Source organism: Zingiber officinale, chromosome 9A (genome assembly GCF_018446385.1).
Source record: "Zingiber officinale cultivar Zhangliang chromosome 9A, Zo_v1.1, whole genome shotgun sequence".
Taxonomy (NCBI): domain Eukaryota; kingdom Viridiplantae; phylum Streptophyta; class Magnoliopsida; order Zingiberales; family Zingiberaceae; genus Zingiber; species Zingiber officinale.
The window spans coordinates 126,305,356-126,320,968 of NC_056002.1; the positions used below are offsets into that span (position 1 = coordinate 126,305,356).

General features: G+C 39.7%; 2 protein-coding genes across 2 annotated transcripts; both read left to right on the forward strand.

Moving 5' to 3' along the window:
- Positions 1-3,331: 3,331 nt before the first annotated feature.
- Positions 3,332-6,388, forward strand: LOC122021344 (AP2-like ethylene-responsive transcription factor AIL1). Its single transcript, XM_042579466.1, has 9 exons — positions 3,332-3,548; positions 3,622-4,357; positions 4,471-4,553; positions 4,673-4,681; positions 4,772-4,860; positions 4,951-5,024; positions 5,105-5,155; positions 5,221-5,297; positions 5,505-6,388. The coding sequence occupies exons 1-9, from the start codon at positions 3,332-3,334 to the stop codon at positions 6,284-6,286; spliced, it is 2,118 nt and encodes a 705-aa protein (XP_042435400.1). The 3' UTR covers positions 6,287-6,388.
- A 259-nt stretch (positions 6,389-6,647) lies between these two features.
- LOC122019556 lies at positions 6,648-14,832 on the forward strand. The gene is made up of 2 exons (XM_042577015.1): positions 6,648-6,722; positions 14,266-14,832. The coding sequence occupies exons 1-2, from the start codon at positions 6,648-6,650 to the stop codon at positions 14,830-14,832; spliced, it is 642 nt and encodes a 213-aa protein (XP_042432949.1).
- Positions 14,833-15,613: the final 781 nt, after the last annotated feature.

The following is a 15,613-nucleotide window of genomic DNA, read 5'->3' on the forward strand; positions in this document are numbered from 1 at the left end:
CACTGCGAAGGAACTTGCGCCTCGTCGCCATGAGTTCACTGTGCTCGTTGCAAGGTCACAGCGTCGCAACCAATTGGAATTGGGATTGGGATTTAACCAGCTGAATGTTTTTTACAGTTTTGTTTATTCCGCCTTATTTTGGATGGACAAAAAAATAGGTAAAACATAATCCATAGGCACATTTAAAATCTATTTATCTATTATTTTTTCAACAGGTAAATAAAATTTTAAAAAAATACATCTACAATTATACAATCTATCTTTTTCCCTGCTTTTGCTTCCAAGTAAATACAACATTAACATTCACACAACCCCTTCTGATCAAACATCAAGCTATCAAACAATGGCAGCCCAAACAGATACAGAAGAAAACGGTCTAACATTGTTGGATTCTCAACTACGATAATTTCCTTTAGTAGAATGAATTGCTGCAAGACTATCCAAGAGTACAAGATCAGTATAGCACGGATACTCCTAAAAATAATTTTTTGGAAATATCGGACACGGACACGACATACAAATACACGTGTCGGACACGGCAAAAAGCATGTCGTTGACTTTTTACAAGTTTGACTAGTTAGACACGGCTAGGACACAGATGTGACATGTTTCCGGACATGTTTAGGCACAATTGCAAAAAAAATAAAAATTTCGACGGTAAAATTGAAAAATAATAAAATTACGAGGACTAGTTATTCAAATGAAAAAAAGCCCTACAATTTCATACACTTGAAGAGGAACAAGATAACACCACAAAACACGGAAGATTTGGTATATGTTTACTATAATTTTTGTCTTTTATCTAGGAGGAGTCCACATTATAATGAAGGAGAAAGTAAGATGTGGGATGTTGGAGCAGATCGATTTGCTTCCATGATGGCAAAAGGCGAATACGTTCACCCCCAGCGCCCCCCGACATGGATTTGCTTCCATGGACATGGAGGGTGCTGTCATCCTTGAAATTGTCAATTTGTCTCTTGATGATCCTGAATTGGAGTCAGTCTTATTTACTGACGAAGGCGATGTTGGCGATGAGACCGATTTGAATGTTTGAGTTTTTTTACTTGTTTATTTAAGATGTATTTGGTGTGTTGCATTTTGTTATGTTTACTTTTTGTTTGTAATGGATATTATAGTTGATGTAATATGAATATAGTTTTCTATTTTGAGATTTTTTTATCTTTTAATGAGAGATATATATATATATATATATATATATATAAAATATTTTTTATTTTTTAATAATCGTCGTATCCTAGCCGTATCGTATCTTATATTTTTAAAATGTTTCGTATCGCCGTATCCTTATCGTATCCAATACGATACCCGTATCCGTATCCATGCAACATAGGTCAAGATTCAACGGGTCATAATTTTAATTCAGGTATAAGAATGAGATATTTTTTTGGTTTAAATCGAAATTCATTTAGAGACATATTTTATTACCATGTGGAACTCGTAACTGTCCAAATTTTAGATCCAAAAAATATCATTTAAAATCTCTATGAAGGATCCAAACATCTTCTTCTACTTATTTTTTTAGAAAATTTTGTTATGATGGTTTATTTTTAGGCTTTATCCAAAAAAGTTTAGTACCAATAGAGATAACTCATATCATTTTAAATTCATGATCTTCTTTATATTTTTTTTCAATATGAGATTTTGATTATACATACCCCCAACAATGATCCTTATAACATTCACTTAGTTTGTCGATTTCTCATGCCTTATTTTTCTCCATAATTCCTAAATGACTTTAGCTACAAAATAATCATTATTTTGTCTATGAAAAATTTTCATAGGAGGAATCAATCATTCCGAAGATTAATCGATCCGAAGGAAGAGTACAAATCTACATTAAAAAAAAAAAAACATACAAAATGCGCACGTGAGCAACATTGACTGTTTGTCCCCGTGAGCACGTGAGGCAGAGGAAAACTCATCGCTACCTTGTGCCTTTCATTTGGAAGGTAATGAGTCCCTGCTACGATCCATAGAAATTCCTCTTGTCCAGTTTTTGGACGTGTAGGGTTTCAGATTAGACATGCAAGCCAGCAATAGCAGCAATGCATGCGTGCATTAATTGAAGGGAGGTGGATACGGATGTGGAGAGCATGTGTTTTGTGTTTTTACTACTCCACTCCTATTGATCTTCTTGCCTTCCTCGCTCGACGGTCAAAGTTTGGGCAAAGAGCTCAGTGACCGAGGTAAAAACCACTCATATCCTACACCACTCGCAGTATTGTAATGCCTGAGAGAATCAAAAAAGAAGGATAATTAAATAGTCCAGGAGAGGGATCGAGGAGGATCCCAGAGGGTTAGAAAGGGGTTATCATCCGATTTGTCTTAGGGTTTGGGGAATGAAATAGATAGGGCCAGGGATCCTGAAGACAAGGGTTCGTGTCCTCCTGCAGGGCACAACTAGCACACCCTTCTCCTATTTACCTCTTTGTTTAATATCATTATTTCTTCCTTTTTGTCACTTTTCTGAAACTTTAGGGTCTACGCAGAGAGAGAAGCCATGAGGGTGAGCCCGCATGATGCGGAAGAGAGCATGCTAACCAATTGTAAGATTAGCACAGAGGAAAGAAAGAAATTTTCTAGTAAAATGAATTAAGTTGTAGTCTGTATATATATATATATACAGAGTGAAAAAGGGTTTATCTGTATGCATTCTCTATGCCTAGAGCTGCTCATGATTGTCCTATAAGCTCACCATTATAGCATTTTATTAATTATCTTCCTCTACCTTTTGACCACTTAGTCAGATCTCCTGAATCCTTGCAGATTGAGGATGTTTCTAGCTTATGTTACATGTGTTTAAACCCTCAGTATACTGATGCATGCCTCCTCTAGCTATACTTTTTTTTTCAGAAAAAAAAAATCATATATACAGTATTTATTTATGTTACATGGTGGCAAAATGCGATTGGTTAGTTCTAGTGCTTCTGTCAACCCGTCCCAAACTAATATATATTTATGTTATATGTGGTGACAAAAGACGATTCACTCGCACAAGATATATTTATGTTAGATGTGAACCCTGTGAGATGTTAGAGAAAGAGAGAGATGAGGGTTTGCAGATCAGGTCCATATAAACTCGACCACTGTTGCAGAGTACACAATTTGTTTGAAAATATTCCTCCTCTCATGTTCTTTTAACCTTTCCCCTTCCCTTCCAATCCTTTCTACTCCCACACTTGTTCTTACCTTCTTCTTCACAACAATGTCTTCTTCTTCTTCTTCTTCCTTCTCTTCTTTACTCTGAAATCTCAGCTCACCATTTCTTGAAACCCTAAATCTGAAAGTAATCTGACTCGAGTAGTGAGCGATGGCTTCCATGAACAACTGGCTAGCCTTCTCTCTTTCCTCGCAAGACCTGCCTAATTCCTCACAGACCCCTCATCTCATCTCCGTGGCCGCGGCCACCGACGTCTCCGGTGATTGCTACGTCGACGACCCTCCTATGGGGATACCCACCCTCCGAAATGACGACGCCTCCTTCGGTATCTTGGAGGCGTTCCACCGACCTCAGCAGCAAGCCCCTGGTGATCCATCGCTTCTCGATCCTATTCCATGAGATCCGGATAGTATCATATTTATTTGTGGATTTGATCGCAGACTGGAACCTGAAGAGCTTGGATTTCAAGGGCGCCGGCGCATCGTCGGAGCTGTCGATGCTGGTTGGGTCTAGCAGCAGCTACCAGAACCTGCACGCCGGCATCCACGATGACAGCCGGCCCAAACTCGAAGATTTCCTCGGCGGAAACAGCTCCTTCTCCGATCACGACCAGAAAGTGCTACCAGATCAGTACATGTTCTCCAACGCCTCCTCGTCGTTCCCGGTGCAAGACGCCTCTATATTAGCGCATGACCATGCAGCCGGGGGCTTGGTCCACGCCGTCCGATCCTCCCCCAGCAGCAGCAGCAACAACAACAACTCTATCGGGCTGTCGATGATCAAGACGTGGTTAGGCAACCAACCGACCGGCGCCGTCGTCCTCCACCAGCAACACGCCCACAACAGAAGCAATAACAACCACGAGACGGCGCCGGCGGCCGGAGCTAGCAGTAGTAGCGCGGGCAACGCGATGAACGCCGCATATGGGAACACGCAGGCGCTGTCGTTGTCGATGAGCACGGGATCGCAGCCCAACTGCGGCGGTACAAGCCTGCCGCTGCTGCCGACGGCCGCAATGAGCGGCGCGGGAGGGGGCGAGAGCTCATGCGCCAACGACAAGCAGAAAGGGGTGGGCGGTGGACAGCTCGATGCTCAAACTGGTGCAATCGAGGCGGTTTCAAGGAAGCCAGTCGACACGTTTGGGCAAAGAACTTCCATTTACCGGGGAGTCACAAGGTGATCATGCATGCAACAACAACTCAATCAAATCTCTAATAATTCGTTCCATAATTATTGTTAATCAAATCTATATATGATATCTTGGCTCAATTCCTTTTCTTTCTTTGCAGGCATAGATGGACAGGTAGATATGAAGCTCATCTATGGGACAACAGTTGCAAAAGAGAAGGGCAAACACGCAAAGGAAGACAAGGTACACATACAAACTTCACTTGCACTAATGTTAATGATGCAATTAATATTTACACTCATTTTCTTATCTCTTTGGCCGGCCATCTTGGATACATTGTGCTCATCTCAAATCGAAAATAGTCTATTTAGGTAAGAAAATGAGGGTTGGTTGTTCAAATTTCCTATATGTTTTTCAGTCGAGAGGTACTTAATGTGCTTATATGTTTGTTGTAAATTTAGGAGGATATGACAAAGAAGACAAGGCTGCTAGGGCATATGACTTGGCTGCTCTCAAGTATTGGGGTCCCACTACCACTACAAATTTCCCAGTATTGACTCAATACACATTCTGATCATTATTACTGCTCGAAACATAAACACATTTATTTAATTAGAGTTATAAACTGCATATATCACAGATAAGCAACTATGAGAAAGAGTTGGAGGAAATGAAACACATGACAAGGCAGGAATTTGTTGCATCTCTGAGGAGGTATACATTACATATATACTCTTCAATTTCTTTCAGAAAACGGCCAAGTAATTAAGCTCTATACTTAAACTGTGATGCAGAAAGAGCAGTGGATTCTCTAGGGGTGCATCTATCTATCGTGGAGTTACTAGGTATAAACTAAAGATTCAACTGTGCACTTTGAACTTTATGAAAATTAAATCTTAAACTTTTTCAGGCATCACCAGCATGGAAGATGGCAAGCAAGGATAGGAAGAGTAGCAGGAAACAAGGATCTCTACTTGGGAACTTTCAGTATGATAATATACTTTTAACTATTGCAACTGGTGCAACTGAACTAATATTTCATTTGGTTCTAATCAAAATGGATTAATAGTTAAACTAGTTGTTCCCCTACAGACACTTTTTTTATTAGTGAAATTAGAAGTCATTAATTAATGAATTAAGCATCTTTCAGAGTCTAAGCATGAAATTAAGAGGATATTGCATGCATGCAAATAGGCACGCAGGAAGAGGCCGCCGAGGCGTACGATATCGCGGCGATCAAGTTCCGGGGCCTCAACGCGGTGACCAACTTCGACATGAGCCGCTACGACGTCAAGAGCATCCTGGAGAGCAACACCCTCCCCATCGGCGGCGCGGCGAAGCGGCTCAAGGACGTGGCCGCCGCCGGCGACGAGCCTTCGGAAGCCAGCGTCCATGGCCACTTGATCCGAGCTGCCGCAGACGACCACCACCATCACCACCTCCTCGGCCCTAGCGGACACTTCGACACCGGCGGGTATTGCTGGCCCACCATCGCCTTTCACCAGCCTCCGCCGGCGGAGCCGGCCCCTCTCGCCCTCCAGTACCACCCCTACCCTCCGCCGCCGCAGCGGGGGTGGTGCAAGCCGGAGCAGGACGCGGCGCACGGCATGCACGACCTCCATCAGTTCCACTTGACCAACGCGCACAACTTCTTCCACCACTCAGCGCCGGACAACGCCGTTCTCCACAACTTGGTCGGCTTGGACCCTTCATCCTCGTCTCTCGAGCCCGGAAATGGGTCGAACTCGGCGATCTATAACGCCGGTGGCTACCAGGGCGGTGGCTACGTGATGCCGATGCCCCCGGCGGATCACCAAGGCATGGACACCGACGGCAACGCTTATTATCTGGCGCAGCACTTAGACACCAATAACGCCACATGGATGTCAGGCCAAGCAACGATTTCCAGGCCAGCCGCCGGTGGCCATGGCATCGCCGGAACTCCACTCTTCAGGGTGTGGAATAACGATGCATGAGGAATTGAGCACGTACGTCGTACGGGAGTTAGCTAGCACAATTAAGTTATTAATTCCTCTTTCACTGCTCTCAATTTGGTAGTTTAGGCCGTTTAATCCTTTTGGAATGCTTAACATAATTAGGATTGAAATTGATTAATTCTTCTGACGGTAGATTTTGGTAACGGCCGGCCGGCGAGAGCTAGCATGCAGTTGAAGGCTGTTAATTTTGGGGCGTTTATGGTTCAGAAGAATTAATTAATAGCAAGCTAGAATAGATGATACGGAACAGAAGCAATGATCACATGTAAAGTTGCTAAAGTTAATCTATCTTTTTTTTTTCTTTAATTATAGCAATTATCTTTGAGTTGCATCTTAGTTAATGAATTACAGTGATGGTTTTTCATTTAGTGAAATTGTTATCGTGATGTTGATTGTTGGTCTCTGGGTGAACTATGTAAGTGCTTTTCTTTCTTCTTATTGTTAGGCTTATTGTAGAGGAAGAAGCTAGCGCCACTATGTAGTGGTGGTGGTTATTTATCATTTTGTTAACTTTGTTCTTAAAATGTTGGATCAAATTTTAAAAAAAAGTTTTAGAACTATTTTTTTTATTAGTAATCATGTGTTTATATGCACAAAACTCTTATCCAACCTCTACGTGAACATGCAATTTAAGGTTAATGCACAAAACTCTTAAATTTACTTGATAGATAAATCAAGAGGTAAGATCATCTATTTTCAAGATTAATGGTCGAAATCTGAATACCAAAATTATCTAGAGTAATGATCCGATTCCATATTCATCAGATAAATCTAGAAACATGGCAGCTCTTGATATGACACCTAACTAAAGATGTGGGGGTTAGCAACTAGCTAGCTAGGTAGCAATTTTAGCTTTAGTGCTAAAGAAAGTGAGTAGATATATTCACATCTTACAATCCAATTAATTCTAGAGTAAATGGTCCGATTCCATATTCATCAAATAAACCTAGAAATTTGATCGATCTTGATATGACACATAACTGAAGATAGCAACTAGCTAGGTGGCAATTTTAGCTTTAGTGCTAAAGAGAGTGAGTAGATGGCTAGATTTATATCATATAATAATGTCACTTTTTAATTTTATCTAAATACTTTTATTTATAGAAATATCTTTTGATCTTTTAATTTGTTATTTTTCAATTTGAACTAATCAGAAATTAGATATTTAGGATCTAAATCATAATGTACCTTTAAAAATAATTTATTTAGAAATTAGTTTGAAAATAGTCTAAGCCTTTTAAAAATAGGCGATTTCCCAAACCATGTAGCCCTTTATGCATTTTAATTACCCTAATTGCGTTGGTGTTTTGGGATTGTCCAAATCACGTAGCTTCGTGTGGGTTCATTTTTCATTTTACCCTTCTCAAAAATCGACAATCTCACATGTGTTTGAAGCAAAGACCACTCTGAACCCTGCTCACGGCTTCTCGAAAAAAACACCTTCGTGCGAACCAAAAGCGTCAACTGACGAACGATGCAACTTACTTTCCGATGAACATTGCTACGTGAAAAAGTATAACAAAGAGAAGCTGACAAATGTCGGGCTGGTGCCAAATATTTTTCAACGAATAGTGCAGCTTCTTGTCAGAGAAAACAGGGAATATAATATATATGGGTTAAAATCATCGCTCCAATGGAATTTCATATCCGATGAACTTTTTAGCTTATTGACATGGAAAAGGCGATTAGAGAAAACTTAACAAACGTAGCAGTCCATTGTAGCTTCTTCTCTAGCAAATAGTGCAATTTATGTCTCCAACAATCTTCATGAGGCAGCTGCTTCTGACAACACACCTCCCTCTTGACCACAAATTGAAAGTTAAGAAATCTGGCTCTAAGCAGTGGCTTTGCCAGTTCTCTATTATTGTATTAGAGCAGGATTCAAGCAAAGTGTTAATCACCAAGTGTAAGTAACTTTGACGCTAGGTTCAAAAAATTCAAGGACTCGTTAAATTCTGTCAACCAACATTCTAGATAATCTATAAACGGCATAGGCGACGTTAACATTTCAAATTGCCCTTAGCAATATTGTAGCCGGGGACATCTTCGTTATATTTGTCTAATAATTTTTTTTCATTGTAAAAAAATCAATCACTTATATAGTAGTGATAGTTAAAATCATAGTGTGGATGAAGTTTTACACTATGATCAATCTTGTGAACAACATGTAAGTTTTCTTCTACTAATGTGTAAATGAATTAATATGATGTATAGATTAGCATTATATGGAACCTTGCCAACATGATTTAGTAAAATAACAGTTATCTTGTGTTGTTAATGATATGCATCTAGACTTTTGTTGGTAGTTTTGAGAGCATGAAATAGAAACAAAACAATGATAAAACAATGCGGTATTTAAAATCACTCACAATGATCTCCCGAAGTCGCAACTGAAGACACCGACAGTCGACGAAGAGATTGCCACTGTCGGAAGTACGATCACGGAGCAACCGGAAAGCGCTTCAAGGTTCATGAGCCAAACCCCAGCCTCTAGATGTTCTCCCTTGCTCGACCAAATCTCCTCACAACTTGGCAGTGCTCTCTCATTGATCACCTTCACTTCACCGTTGTCCCTTTCTATTCTGATTGCCTTGGACGCCTCTTATAAGAAGGCTAAGGAAGACGAAGGGGAAAGGATGCCCCTTCGTCTCCTTGGAGTTTGCAGCAAAAGGAGAGTAACGAAGGGAAACCCTTCGTCTCCAGTAATGCCTAACATCTTCCACTCATCCAAGTCAATTCATATGGTCACATAGACTATGTCAGTCACATAGACTACAAGATGATCATGTCACAAAGACTAGAGCGAAATTAGTCACAAAGACTAAATAAGTCACGTAGACTTTATGAGGATCAAGTCGCGAAGACCAGAGCAAAATTTAGTCACAAAGACCAAATAAGTCACGAAGACTTTATGAGGATCAAGTCACGAGGACCAGAGCAAAATTTAGTCACAAAGACCAAATAAGTTACGAAGACTTTATGAGAATCAAGTCACGAAGACCAGAACAAAATTTAGTCACAAAGACCAAATAAGACACGAAGACTTTATGAGGATCAAGTCACGAAGACCAAAACAAAATTTAGTCACAAAGACCAAATAAGAACATCCATTCCATACATTAGGGAAAATGGTTCGTGCGACAGCAAGCACAGTGAGCATTCAATTGCTAAGAAGATTGTCACACCTTACTTAGCTGCTCCATAGAACAAATCAAAGACATAAATGTCCATAGAATGAATCATAGACATAAATGGCTTGCCTTTACCCCAGATTAAATTATTTACATCATTATGAACATCTCTAATCCCTCATATTGACTCAATGTCAAGAGCATGTTTAACATCTCCAATCAAACAAATTATTCACAATTACATTTTATGTACTGAACTAAAAATGTAACCGGTACCAGTGAATAAATGTCACAGATGTAAATCAATCTTAATCTTTCTTTTTAGCTAGAATCTATTCATTCTAATCAGTCGCTTTCCTAGTTATGCTCCATAGATCGAATCATCCATAGCCAATAGGAAACATGCTAAAGTAGCAGACACTGATCAAAACTTCAAGTAGACAGCTAAATAGTCACTTAGGGTAAAATTGAGATTAACTTATAATCTCAAGGGTCTCACATAATAGAGAAGCAGAGATCCATTCTCCTACAACCCTTCTTGTCGCCATAGCACATGTGGTATGAATCACATGCTACGATGTTATTCTCTTTATCAAAAAGAGCACATGTTTTTTTTCCAAAATTTAACATCGTACAGATTTCGATCTAGACATTCCCAATGTCTAATCTTGAATTCAACATATGAATTCTAATATGGCCTCAAGCAGATTCAGTAAATGGTGGGTGCATTTACTCCAATCATTACACAAATGATCTCATCTTAACATAAATATCAAGGCGACCTTAACTTATGGGTTTGTCTCTATTCACAGCTACATAAGCTGTCCCATAAGCAACGATCTTATCTCTATTTGTACTTAACAAATAGAGATGATTGTCCATGTGAGTGGACCAATCCCAATCTGCCAACATGCTTATCGAGACTTTTATTCGAATGTAACAAAGACATCTACACTGAATAAATGGAAATGTCTCTTTAGTCAATGGCTTAGTAAAAGGATCAGCAAGCATATTCCGTGTAGGAATGTACTCAAGAATAACCTTTTTCTTATCAACAATATCCCTTACAAAATTATATTTAATTTCTATATGCTTGCCTTTGCTGTGATATTTGGGATCCTTGGAAAAAGCTATCGCAGCTTGACTATCATAATACACAGTAACAGGACTCCCAATATCCTCAACAATCTTCAGATGTTTCAGGAACCTTCTTAGCTAGACAACCTCTTGCACAGCCGCTGCACAAGCCACATACTCAGCTTCCATTGTCGACAAGACTACACAAGCTTGCTTCTTGTTGTTCCATGAGATGACACCATCATTCAGCAAGAAGACATAGCCAGATGTGAATTTTCTATTATCAAGGTCCCCTGCCTAATTTGCATCTGAGTAGCCACTTAGGCTTATATCTGATCCTTGAAAACAGAGACAATAATCAGTTGTTCCTTTAAGATATCTGAATATCCTCTTCACCGCTTTCCAGTGTCTCGATCTTGGGTTTGACTGGAAACGACTAACTAAGCCAACAACATAGCTTATATCGGGATGAGTACACAACATAGTGTACATCAAACTACCAATAGCACTGACATATGTTTTCTTCTTCATTTCGGCTATTTCCTCAGGAGTCTTGGGATACATATTTTTGCTCAAGACAGTATCTTTCGCTATAGGCGTCTGTTCAACGTTGCAATCTGACATATTGAAGTGTTGCAGCATCTTATTGATATAAGCTTCTTGAGACAAACCCAAAAGCCTCTTTGATCGGTCTCTAACGATCTTCACTCCTAAGATGTGCTCTGCTTCTCCCATATCTATTATGTCAAATTGTGATGAAAGCCAACTTTTGACTTCTATCACACACTTTATGTCGCTGCCAGCTATTAGTATATCATCAACATATAATGATAAAATGACAAACTTTCCTTTTTTTCCTTTCATAGGTAAACACAATGATCCTCATTGACCATTTCGAAACCATAAGATAATATTACTTCATTAAATCTTATGTTCCATTATCTTGACGCTTGCTTTAGCCCATATATAGACTTCTGAAGTCTACATACTCTTTTCTCCTGGCCTTTAGCAACATAACCTTCTGGTTGTATCATATAGATTTCTTCGTCAAGATTACTATTAAGGAAAGCCATTTTTACATCCATCTGATGTAATTCCATGTCATATTGTGCTACTATAGCTAGGATGACATGTATTGACACAAACTTCACAACTAGGGAGAATGTCTCTTCAAAGTCAATACCCTCCATTTGGGTATATCCTTTTGAAACCAATCGAGGTTTGTATCGATTAATCGATCCATCTGCTTTCCTCTTTACTTTGAGAATCCACTTATTCCCAATAGCCCTTCGGCCCGGAGAAAGATCGACTATATCCCAAACTTGATTCTTTCTCATTGACTCCATTTCTTCATCCATTGCAACTTTCCATTCTTTTCTAATTGAGCTGCTCAAAGCTTCCTCAACTGTTCGAGGTTCCTCATTGTCAACTGGGAGAACCATCAATGTCTTATTCTCAATATCAAACCTTCTCCGAGGAATAATCTGACGACTACTTCTTCGAAGGTTAGACTGTTGAAAAATTGACTCATTTAGTGGTAAATTACTCCCACTCGGTTGACTAGATTCAGGCATCTCCTGATCTGTTGATAAAGGAACATTATCCTCCTCTTCTATTTCATATAGAGGAATTGTTTTATCAACTTCACCTCGTGTTGGGAACTCAGTTTTAAGAAAAGTAGCATCTCTTGACTCTATTTCAGAGATGGTTCCATCTTGTCGCTCACCAATAAAAACATAACCCTTAGAAGTCTCAGAGTACCTTATAAAGATACACTTCTTATCTCTGAGTCCTAATTTTCCATATTCGTGAGTCTTATCATGAACGTAGGCAGTTGACCCCCAAGGTCTCAGATTACTTAAATCTGGCTTTCTGTCTGTCCAACGTTCATGTGGGGTAGATGGAACTGACTTTGAAGGCACTTTGTTAAGTATATAGGTCGCAACTAATAATGCATCTCCCCAATAGGAGATTGGCAAATTAGTGTTGGTTGGTCCTAGGAGAATTGCACCGGTTCAACTATACAAAATTTTTGTACAAGTGTCGAGCCTTTTCCTAAACAACCTATTGTGTTCTTTAGAAGTTAAATTAGGAATCACAAACGGAACTTAACATTATTGATTCCAAATTTAACTTATCTGTTCTTAATGGTTTAGAGTTAGATCGTAAGCGGAATTTAACACTATTGATCCAAATCCACCTATGTTATAAATTTAATTAAATATTAATTTCTAAAATTGGCTTCCAGGACTGCATGGCAAGGCACATGACCTTGGGTATGGGAGCATCCACCACTGCCTAGACAAAGTCTTTTAAGGAAAGCTAATATTTAATTTCCTTATATAACTCTAGGTTTAACCAAAAAGAAAAATTGAATCACAAATTCGAAAAATAAAACAAAAGAAACACAAATTCGAAACAAATCCGAAAACTCTAGAATCATATGCCTCTTGTGTTTGGTATTTCCAAAAATAACTGTACAAAGAAAAATAGTATGATGTGGAAAACAATTACTAGTTATACCTTTTTTTGTAAGCAAATAACCTCTTGATCTTCTACCGTATTCCTCTTCTTATCCTGAATGTTGTGTGGGCAACGATCTACCGAGATGAGAATCCACCTAAGCCACCTTCTTCTCCAAGCAAGATTCGGCCACCACAATTCTCCAAGAGAAGTAGAGGTCCGACCACCACCACCAAGCTCCAAGGGATGTTAGAAACAAAACCTCTTTTCTCTCCTTCTTCTCCTAGCTAGAACCGGCCACCATGGACTTCTCTTATGTTGATGCCGCTGGCCATAAAGGAGGAAGAGAAGAGAAGGAGAAGAGGCCCTAAGGCCGGCCACCACCAAGGAAAAGAGAGGAAGAAAAAGAATAGAGTTCGCTCTCCATGAAGGCACCTCTACCCCCTCTTTTATAATCCTTGGCCTTGACAAATAAGGAAAGTTTTAATAAAACTTTCTTATTTTCTTTGCCATGAAAAAGAAAAAAATTAATTGATAAAAATCAATTTTATTTTTTTTTATTAAAGTGGCCGGCCACCTTAAGAGCTTCCAAAACTAGGTAAGTTTTAAACAAAATTAAAACTCTCTTATTTGTTTCCGGAAATTTTAAAAATAAAATTTCTCTAATAATTTTTCCCTTCATGGTGGTTTGTAAAAAGGAAATTTTATAAATTAAAATATTTCTTTTAAACATGTGGATGATTTCCAAAAGGAAAGTTATCTCTAAAAATTAAAAACTCCTTTCAATCTACAAATAAGGAAAGATATCAAATCTTTTCTTAATCTTTTGTAGAAATCACTACAAGAAAAACCCTCATAGACATCGGTGGAACAACAATGGTTTTGGGCAAAAACCGATGTCTTTGAGTATTTTACATCGGTTTTTCCAAAAACCGATGTCTATAAGCATAGATTTTCGCTCATAGACATCGGTTTTTTAAGCCGATGTCTATGAGCGCCTTTTTTTCGTTAATAGACATCGATTTTAACAGCAATTTTTAAAACCCGGTGTCTATGATAAAATAAAATAATTTAATTTTCACACCAATACTTAGCCGAAACCCTTCTTCGCATTTCGAGAAAGGAGAGGTGACGAGTTTGTCTTATTTTCTAGGGTTTTAGAGTAGTAGCGGCGGAGGGAGGCAAGATGAAGACGACTAGGGGGAAAGGTGATACTAAATTCCACCGATCCGATGAAGACGACTTTAAATAGTCATCAAATAAAATGGAGAAGAACCTCGACTATAGCGGAGCTTCCCCATGGACGCATCGGCGTTCGTGCAGATCGACCCGCTCCACTGGATCCTTGACATGAACTCCCTCGTCAGCGATGCCTACCGCGACGTTAGAAAACTCTGTGTGTTTCTCCTCCCGGTTACAGCTTCCTCCTTCCCACCCGGCAAGGCCCTCACCGTCTACTTCCAGCCCCTTGGTCATCCCTTCCTCTTTTGCGGCGCCGTCCACCCTGCCCACCCATCCGCTCTCCTCTCCCTCCCTTGGCCTGACCCTTCCGAAGAACCCCCCATTCCTGACCCTAACCCTAATCCCCTCCAGCTCGCGCTCACCTCCACCAAGATCGACATCTCGGTCGAGGACCTCGCCTCCTTGCCACCTGTCACTTACGCCGTTGCGGAGAAGAAGGCCGAGCGACTCGCTCTTAGGGTTGGTGAGAACCTCTTCAATTTCATGCAGTCCTTCTGCGGGATTGACAGAAGCCGGCTCGTCGTGCCCATGGATATTCTTGACCGGTGGTTCAAGAAGTTCCAGGAGCGAGACCGGAAGGATCCCAGTTACCTCAAAGATTTCGCCTTGTGAAAGACAGGTGAATGCCCAATCCTAAAGGTGCTGCTTTTTGCAAGGATCTCTTTCCTTGATGGTATCGCGTTTCATATTATATTTTGGTTGCATCTGATTTGCTTGAATTGTATGATACTTCTTCTTTTCATGCCTTTTCATTTTTATGTCTCTCTCAATTAATCCAGGAGGATGATCTTTGATGTCCACTTTAACCGCCCACAATGTGTTTGTTGATTGTCCCCAACCAACTATAAAGCGATTTTGACATTGTTTGAAGTGAAGTTCTCAAAAAGTGATAGGATCTCAAGATATTATATATGGCAAGAGAAATAAGCTAAATTTTTCAGTAATTATTCCATTTTGGATTTATTCATCTCATTGAAGTAGTCAACTAGAAAACGTCAACTAGAACATGCATCAAGAAACACTAAAAGATATCATAGCTTTGTTGAACTCCATTTTGCTTCATCATGCTTTAGTTATTCAGATGGTACAGCTAATTTACTCCTTCAGCACACAGTTTTATGGAAGGTGGCTGGAAAACTAATCATGCCAAAACCAAAGGGCTCAACATCTGAGATTAAAAAAGCTTCGTCGTCTGGACTTAAGTGGTCCTTTTCTCCTGGGACTAACCTGCTATCAGGTGGTGCTGCAAAACTTGAAAAAGAGTTTAGGAAAAAACTAAATGAGTTTTCCAAGGAACTTAGAACATTCAGAAGTGTTGACTTGTCAGGTTAGCACATTGAACTTGTTAGAATGTATCTACAGCAAGTGATTACAATTGTTCACTCTATAACTG

Excerpts from the sequence above, each read along its gene's own strand:
- LOC122021344 (XM_042579466.1), top strand. The coding sequence starts at position 3,332 with ATGGCTTCCATGAACAACTGGCTAGCCTTCTCTCTTTCCTCGCAAGAC. Across the intron at positions 4,358-4,470 it reads ATTTACCGGGGAGTCACAAG|GCATAGATGGACAGGTAGAT; the intron begins GTGATCATGCAT and ends CTTTCTTTGCAG. Across the intron at positions 5,298-5,504 it reads TCTCTACTTGGGAACTTTCA|GCACGCAGGAAGAGGCCGCC; the intron begins GTATGATAATAT and ends GCATGCAAATAG.
- LOC122019556 (XM_042577015.1), top strand. The coding sequence starts at position 6,648 with ATGAATTACAGTGATGGTTTTTCATTTAGTGAAATTGTTATCGTGATG. Across the intron at positions 6,723-14,265 it reads TTGGTCTCTGGGTGAACTAT|CGGAGCTTCCCCATGGACGC; the intron begins GTAAGTGCTTTT and ends CCTCGACTATAG.